This window comes from Arvicola amphibius, chromosome 9 (assembly GCF_903992535.2).
Source record: "Arvicola amphibius chromosome 9, mArvAmp1.2, whole genome shotgun sequence".
NCBI lineage: Eukaryota > Metazoa > Chordata > Mammalia > Rodentia > Cricetidae > Arvicola > Arvicola amphibius.
Window position 1 is genome coordinate 32,894,938 of NC_052055.2, and position 9,153 is coordinate 32,904,090.

Below are 9,153 nucleotides of genomic sequence, written 5' to 3' on the forward strand. Positions count from 1 at the left end.
AACGGAAATCACAAGAATAGATGCAGAAAGGCAATTGAATACATTCACATCCCTCCATAATGAAAGCTCTGAAGAAGGGAGGACTAGAAGGAACATCACTCAACGTGATACAGACCATTCAGGCAAAGCCTACAGCTAACATTCAATAACGAAGACGACCGAGAACATTTCCACTAAAATCAGGAGCAAGATAAACAGGTCTGTTCTTTACACTTGTATCCAGTATAGAGCTCGAATTACTTGTTAGTGTACAAAGACAAGATAAAGAAACAGAAGTGACAAAAAAGGAGGAAATGAAGAGCTCAAAATTATCTCCATTCTGTTTGCAGACGACACGATTCTCTACACTACAGACCCTAAAGACTCCACTAGAAAACTCCAAGGTCTGACAAACACTTGACAAAATAGCAGGATACAGAAATCAACATATAAAACCCAGTCTCTTTCTGTCAGTAATGCCCTTCTAGTGATAATGCACACGCAAAGAAAGAAAGCAAGGAAACAAATCTCATTCACTATAATAGCCTCAAAAACAGCTAACAAAACTGAGGATAAACCCAACAAGGGACATGAGAGACTTAGACCGTGGAAACCGAAACACTGCATAATAAAGAGTTTAAAGAAGGCACTAGAAGGCACTGTAAAACTACTTGCTATGGGAACTAGGCTGAAAATTTTAAAACATACACACACAGACAGAGACAGACAGACAGACAGACGGGGCCATGGGGACATCCTTGAGACAGGAATGCCAAGCATGCCCACTTTATTGTGCTCAGGACAGCTTATATAGGGCTCTGGCCACGCCCCAGCTCTTGGGATCTTTCAGATGCAGCCCCACCAGCCTGCCTGCCATCAGGGTCTCGAGCTCAGAGCAGCTGCAGACTGCTCAGAGCAGACGAAAACAAGTTGTTTACAAGGAATTCAGGGTCTGGCGGTCCACAGTCCCCAACATTTCACTGTTAATGGATTGGTGGGACTAATATTATAAAAAAGGTTATATCACCAAAAGCAGATTACAGATTCAATACAGCCCCTATCAAAATTCTATAGATGCTCTTTACAGAAAGAGAAATCCTTAGATTCATATGGAATCCACAAAAGATGCTGAATACCAAAGCAAGCCTAAGCAGTGTCAGCAATGCTGGACTTATCATACCTAATCCCAAATTCTACTACAGGGCCTCAGTAACAACGCTAGTGTGGTACCGATACAAAACCAGACAAACAAACCAGCGGAATAGAAGAGAGGCTCCAGAAATAAACCCACACAGCCGTCTATAGCCTTTTGATCTACAACAAATATGCCAAGAACATATGTTAAAGAAATGATGGCTTTCTACAGTGGTGTTGGGAAAAACAAGTCGTCCACACATGGGAATCTTAAACTAGATCACTGTCTCTCACTGTGTATAAAAATCAATTCACGCTGGATCAAAGACCTTCATGGAAGACCTGAAAATCTGAAATTGCTAGAAGAAAAAAAATCGAGGAAACATTCAAGATGTGGGTATTGACACAAAAAAACAGAGACCTTATCTCAAAGGGGATAAGAGATAGTTTATTCTAGAGCAAAGTATGATTGACCACGGCTCTGGAACATACATTTAGGTTATTCAAAATCCCATGTCCTGATGAGGTAGCATTTTCATGAACTTTTTATAGCGACAGAACAAAGGAAAACCCAAATAGGTTGGTGGGGACAGCCTGTAGGTGAACTAAAGCAAAATGGAGCTCTGCTTTAGGCCTTAGATGCTATCCGATAACACCCATCCCGTTGATTGGTGGAAAACTAGGGTTTTGGTAAGTTGACACATTCCTAAAGTTTTTCTTAAGTCTGTTAGGATATTCGGTCTGTCTTTATCTGTTAGTGATGGGGCATTTGTTCTGACACAGAGGGGGCAAGGCACGCTATCCCATAGGCTAAAGATAGCCCAAGATAAAGTGTAATTAGGCTATGGGTCCCTAAGATTCCATCTTCTCCACGTGGCTGAAGTTCTAGTCAGCTAATCAGCCTTTGTAGACACAGCTTCCTTCCAGGAATCCGCGTTCACATAGCAGACGCAAGGACTTTCTGAAATGGACTCTAATAGCTCAGGAAACAACTGCAAAAACTGACAAATGGGATTGCATGAAATTAAAAAGCTTTGGCACAGCCAAAGAAACAATTACCAGGGTGAAAAGTCAGCCCACAGGATGGGGGAAAATCACTGGTAGCTATTCATCTGACAGGGGATTAATATCAAGAGCATCTAAGGAACGAGGAAAATTAAACACCAAAAGACAAATCATCCAGTAATGAATTGAGCAGGCAGTTTTCAAAAGCAGTACTACAAATGGTCGATTAGCGTATGAAAAAAAAGTTCAACATCCTTAGCCGTCTGGGAAATCCAAGTCAGAATTATGTTGAGATTCCCTATCACCCCATGAAGAATGGCTGTGTTCTAGTTTGCTTTTTTTGTGGCTTTGGTGAACCAGTCAGCGACTAAATGAATGTAGAGTAGGGTTTATTTGGCTTCTCCTTCTAGGTCGCAATACATTATGGAGGGAAGTCAGGGCAGGAGCTGAAGTAGATACCCCAGAGGAACCCTGCCTGCTGCTTCACTCACTGCTTTCTGCTCTACTGGCTTTCTGCCTTGGGATGGTACCACCCACCGTAGACTGGGCCCTTCTACATCAATTAACAGTCAAGTCAACCTCCCACAAACATGCTCTCAGGCCATTTTTCCAATCCATTCTAGCTTATGTCAAGTTGGCAACAAAACCTAACCAGTACAAGGTATCATCAAGGAAACAAGCCCTTGTGTGGATGGCATTGGGGGTGGGGCTTACACACTGTTGTTGGGAGTGCAAACCTGTGCATGTGCAGCACCTGTGGGGATCAGTGTGATGATTCCTCCAAGAACTCAAAGTGAGGTGTACTGCATGACCCCTCTTTACCATTCCTGGGTCTTACGTCAACATACCACAGAGACAAGTGCACATCCATGTTTGCAACAGCCAGCTCAGCCTTGTTCTCCATCAGAAGATGGATAGATAAAGAAGACATGCCACAAACACACAATGGAGCTTTATTCAGCTATGCAAAGGGTGAAATTTTCCATTTTTCATTTCTGCAGGAAAATGGATGGAACAGGAGATCAAGTAAAATAAGCCAGATGGAGAATGACTATTGCCTGTCTCATATGTGGAATCGAGACTGAAAAAAACTACACCAAAAATACATGAAAATAGACAGAAGACTGCTTGGGGGAGAGAAAGACCATTAGTGGGAGTTGGGCAGAAAAGAGTAACAAGGATGAATAAAAACAAAATGCATGATGCATACATTTCTATGTGTCATAGCAAAGCCTGTTGCTTTGTACAGTGAATATACACTAATAAATATAGAATTGTTTTCTCCTGAAAGTTCTAGATGCAACGCCACAGTACTTGGTGAAAAGGCTGAAATGTTGTGAACTCCAAGTACAGAAAGATGGAATAGAAGAGGAGAGGAGTGGTGAGGAGGGGAGAGGAGGGAAGAGGAGGGGAGAGGAGGGAAGAGGAAGGGAGGAGGGGAGAAGAGAGGAGGAGCGAGGAGGGGAGAAGAGAGGAGGAGCGAGGAGGGAAGAGGAGGGGAGAGGAGAGGAGAGGAGGGGAGAGAAGAGGTGGGGTGAGGAGGGGAGAGGAGAGGAGATGACGAGAAGCATGGAGAGGGAGTTCTGTCTTGGCACCGACATAGGGCAGAGGGATAGTGTCATCAGTACAGATGCTGAGCAATTTTCCAGAATCAAAAGATGCTGGTATCAGATTGAGGACACACGGTGTGGTGGTTTGAACGCAAATGGCCCCCATAGGCCCTTAGAGAGTGGCACTATTAGGAGGTGTGGTCTTGTTGGAGTAGGTGTGGCCATGACTAGTTTGGTGATTAGACTCAGTGTACTATGGGGAAGTCTGGAGCATGCAAGGCAAAAAGTCATGCTAGGCTTTTGGAGGAAGAGCAGGGCATATATATGAAGGACCTGGGTTTAGATGGCCCTGGATTTTAACAACCACACCGAGGGCACAAAGATCAGGGGACAGTGATTCTCTGTCCATGGTACGAGAGAATGAAGAGATTCCTACAAACAGAGAACTCAAAATTGTACTTTCCAAATGTTCTTTGTGAGGAAGCTGCCAATTATGTCCAACTTAAGAGCAGACAGAGAAAAAAGGCGGTGGTTTGGGCTGTAGGGAGCAGGCTTCAGTAAGGAAGGGATAGGAACCTCGAGAGCCAGGGCAACCTCAGGACACCAGCTTGGTCTTTGGAATGCCTGTTTGGATAGTATGAGCCCATGCCAAATCCCAAAACCGCGACTGTCCTGGAACAACTGGGTGGTGCAGAGGTGTAGGCACATCTGGGTGCATGCAGAGACGGAACACGCAGAGTGGCCCTGACCCCCTCACCATGCCCACACTTAGCTTGCCAAACCCCAGTCTTATGTCAGAAAGCCTCAGGGACCTTGTCCACTCCAGGGAGATAGAAGCCAGATCACACCCCAAGCTGACCGACACCCCTGACCTCTAGCCATTGTCCCTGCCCAAAGAGCGTTACTGCAGCAGGTCTGTACCTGCATGTGTACGCTATTTTTGTTTGCTTGTCTGTTTCTCTTTCAAATTCTTGAGACAGGGCCTTATTCTATAGCTCAGGCTGGCCTGAAACACACTGTGTGGTCCAGGTTGGCCTCAAACTCATGGTGATCCTCCTGCCTCAGCCTCTCATAGGCTGGTATGACAGGCACTTGCTGTCAGTCTTGGTTTTGCTGTGCAGTTCTTTGGTGTGTCCAATACACTTCACAATGATGAAATAACAGGAAACACTTGAAAAAAGAGAATGAAGCAGACACAGTCTCTGCTCCCCATTTCCCTCTGCATATCGAGGCTGTTCAGACTTCCCTGGGAACCAGGAGGCTCAAGTCTGCTAGCAAGTCCCCCAACTCTGTGAGCTCCCCCATCCCTCTTTCTGTAAAGTTTGGGCATAAGAACCTCTTGGTGAGGGCAGAAGCACCTATTTCTGTAATAATAATCACTTGGTAAGCTGGCTGAGCACAGGGCTGCACGAAAGACCCAAGGAACCAAGGTTCTTCACATTCTGATGGGTTTGTGAGAATCATATTGCACTTAGATTATAACGTTGTTACCATGGACCCCAGCCAACCTGTGTCTCATCAATGGCTTGGAGTCCATCTCCACCCAGTTACTCACCATCCCCATAGTCTTTCAGTCAGAACCTCCCTCTGTTGGTCTCCTGACCTTGTGTGGGAATGGTTTCCACAGCCCTGAGTGGCATTGTGCTGGGTGCTGGGCTGTAGTTTAAATGTGGCAGTGGGTATGGTATTAAAAACATTCTCCATGTGACATTAGCCTTCTGAGCTCTTCAGTGTGATGCAGACAGAGCAATAAGCCTGCTCTCACATATAGAAGGCTAGAGCATGGACTGTGGTAAACCTTGGTGACAGTCACCGTTCCCTGAACACCATTTATGCCATTTGTGCAGAGAAGTTCAACACGGGGCTTCCCAGAGCCAGTGGATCTGGAGAAAACAACCTGTCCTGGGCCCCCGGAGACAATTATGGCTAGCTAATAGAGGAGGGTCACTGAGATCTCTGGCTCACAAAACTGGTTTGGTGGTCTGGGGCAACTGAGTCCCATGTTTGCATGTCTCTATCAAGCAGGAAGGAGCTGAAGCTGGGTTAGGGCCGGAAGAGTAGTTGAGACTTGCAATAGGACTTTCAGATGCTGGTGTGTGTGCATCAGGGCAGGTGCTGGTGTGCGGGCATCAGGGCAGGTGCTGGTGTGCGGGCATCAGGACAGGTGCTGGTGTGTGTGCATCAGGACAGGTGCTGGTGTGTGTGCATCAGGACAGGTGCTGGTGTGTGTGCATCAGGGCAGGTGCTGGTGTGTGGGGCACCAGGAAAGGGAAGGTGAAGAGGAGACATTCTGAGAGAGAGAGTGAAGCTACAGCCAGATTATTGTTTTTACATATGAACCCTAGGGCCCTATCTAGCAGGATCCTGCACAGAGAGGCATTTCAAGGACATGAACATACAGAAAACGCTGGGGAGAGTTCAGAAATCCTATGCACCCGCATGATTTGAACCTCCAGGCAAATGACTCAACCGCACAGTCCTTGGGCTAGTCAGTGTGCTAGGGGAGGGAGGCCTACCGTGGACTTGGTCATGTGCTCCAGGGCCAGCTGCATGAAGTACTTCTGCCATGTCTCTTCCAAGACATCACGGGCTCCAATGACGGCCTGCAGGGCCTGGAAGAGTCGGAACCTGTGCCGGTTGGAGATCTGTGGAGAACAGAGGTTATGTTGGGACGGCGGTGTCTGATGGTACAGGGGATGCTAAGGAGAACACGGGTGGGAGGGTACGCAAGAAGTTGGAGGGAGGGAGACACGAGGACACATCATTTGGCAATTCTTAGGGGACACCTGTCTTGTGCTACCCTTGAGCTTGGCCTACAGACCTGAGAGGAAGAAAAGCTTGTTTCTGTCCTCAGGAAACTACTGCTGTGGGATTTAAAAACTTCACCTCCAAAGGGAGGCCATCTTTTTATCAACACTTAGGCTGGTTTCTCCTCATCCACGCATCCAAGCATTCATAAATGAATGTATCCATCCCCGTGTTTACTCATTACCCAACACCTCCTTCCTCTCCTCCCTCTATCAGCTCATCTCCCTATCAATCACTATATCCATCACCCACCCATTTGTCCACTGCTCCCCCCCACGTATTTATCCATCAGTTTCTACCATTTACTGGTTCTGTGTCCCCTTAGGTGAGTCCTCTCTTCCCTAAGCCATAGTTTCTCATCTTCGAGAGTCATAACCTCTACCTCACAAGAGTGCTCTGAGCATGTTGAGGCCACATGAGTACACTTTCCTTCCTCCCTATTTAGTCTATTGGCACACAAGGAGATTGAGTTGCACCATTTTTTTACCCAAATGGTACAACTGTCCTATGTAGGATTCAGGGTTGGAGCCCCACTTGGGATCCAACCGTCCACTATGTTCCCACGCCTGCTCAAGGGTCCCAAGAAATAGCACCTCTGGGTTGTCTTTGAAGTAGTCATGGATGCTTTCCATCACCAAGCTGGGGGACCTCTGAGACATCTTCTTCATCTTCTTGGTGATGTACTTTAGTTGCAGAGGGTCTGAGGTGCCTATGTCCCGCAGCATCTTGAAGCAGATGGCTGAAGTTGACAAGAGAGGTCTGAGGAGGGTGGGCCTTGCAGAGGTCATATTGTGTCAGAGGGTTGGGTGGGGAAAGAGGGGCGGGCGCGCAGTGAAAGCGAGAGCTGGACGTATCGGCAAGGAGTCCGATGGTCTCACTTTTTACTTAGTCCCTCATGGGGTTTTTTTGGGGGGAAGAGCAGAAATGTATGCTCACTGGCATATCCTTATTCTCTCATTCATAGTTCCCTGTGTTCATATCCCATCTATCGACACACCCACCCATCCACTCATCCCTGTTTCTGCATAGCCAGTGATCCAGCTCTCCATTTACCTGCCTGTCCTTCTCACATTTGTTTAACCACCCATAAACTCATGCGCTCATAAATTCATCCACTGACCAGTCCTCTCACCCACCTAGCTAGCTACTATCTATTCATATACATTTTGATCAATTTAACAATATATCTGCACATATAGTCATAAATTCACTCAAAAACCATCTCTTTATCTTTCCATATATCAATTCCTTATCATTCTATACATCAATTCTTTGATTTTTTCCCCCACTGTCTATCCAGTCACCTGTCACCCCTTGGCATTGGGGTGAAGAGGAAGGCATTCCAGAAAGAGGGGGTGCAGGTCTAAGCTGAAGCTCTGAGGTGTAAAATGGTGTGGTTGGGAGGAAGTGTGGTTAAGAGGAGGAGGGGACAATTTTTGACTTCTTTTTTTGGTGCCCCAGGAGGCAAGAACAAGGTAGGGGTCTCACAGACAGCTGCTCACAACTTCTGTGATGCATAAAGTCCTGGAGAGGGCCTCCTTCTGGTCCGCACCCTCAGACGGCTTCTGGAGGAGGGATTTGATGGACCTACTGCCTGACCTATTCCAGGGCATCCTCACCTGAATTGTAGGCCTCCTCCATAAACATCTGGTGTTCCTTGGGCACCAGGGAAGCCTGGCTGCTCTTGGATCTGCATAGCACGATGGTGGCAGGATGGGACTGTCTGTCCCAGGAGGCATAATCTTGAGATTCCTTGGTGCACAGTGACTCCTTCGCAGAAACAGAAACGTGGGAGAAGATTCTGAAATGGAGCAAGTTCCACGTGTAAACATCGCGTGTGCTTACGTGTGTTCGAGTGCAGGGAGCGTCGGCACAGTTTGCTCTGGGCCAAGCTCTGCAGTGTCCTTCCACGCCGTCTGTCCTTCTGTTTAGTGGGCTGGCAAGCCCAGAGTGCACGTGCCTCGAGGCTCCAGGACACTGCTGAATAAGCCAAAGCTCTTAAACTGGGTCTGACCCCATAGGGCCACATAAACTACATGTTGGAGTTCCAAGAACCTTGTTAGCGTGAAAGATTTCCGAACATACAACACCAAAAACAAATTCAAAATCAAACACGCTATGCATTGGAGGTGTTTTTCTGAAACTGTTCGCCTGTGCTGCGGCGTGTGACTTCACTGCAGCCTACATCCAGAACACACCACCCACATACTCTGCACTGTACACAGTGCCATAGAGAATAAAGGCTTCCGATAGTCCCATGCCAGTCTTACTCAGCACCTAGGTATCAAATCAGCACAACTTTGAATTGTATTGTGGTGGAAAACAAGCCCATCCATCTAATTAGTAACTAATTTGCTTTCATCTTTGATAAGTGGTAAGATCCTAATACCAGATAATTGAATTGAGATGAATTATTTCACAGTTTTATGATCAGCCAGTGTTTGACCTGTATGCCTGTTGTGTGTACCCACCCATGGGAATGTTTGGCGTGTATCCCTATTGTATACATCTGTATTCCTGGGGTCTTATCAAAGTGCCTTGCACAAAAGAGTCTCCTGAGTGGAGAAACTAAAGGTCTGGAGAAGACAGCCTGGCCCAGCAGGGGTGGTAGACAGACAAGCTAAGGACCCAGAAGGGCTCAAAATCTGACCCCAGCTCTATCCTATTGACTTGTAGA

General features: G+C 46.8%; 1 protein-coding gene across 1 annotated transcript in view; it reads right to left on the reverse strand.

Moving 5' to 3' along the window:
* LOC119823663 (maestro heat-like repeat family member 5) overlaps window positions 1–8,735 on the reverse strand; it is a 55,101-nt gene extending 46,366 nt beyond the window's left edge. Inside the window, exons 1-4 of the mRNA XM_042055716.1 lie at window positions 8,662–8,735; window positions 8,096–8,277; window positions 7,070–7,215; window positions 6,185–6,313 (exon numbers count right to left, since the gene is read on the reverse strand). Of these exons, the coding sequence (XP_041911650.1) occupies window positions 6,185–6,313; window positions 7,070–7,215; window positions 8,096–8,277; window positions 8,662–8,735 (531 nt within the window). The remainder of the gene's footprint in view (window positions 1–6,184; window positions 6,314–7,069; window positions 7,216–8,095; window positions 8,278–8,661) is intronic.
* Window positions 8,736–9,153: the final 418 nt, after the last annotated feature.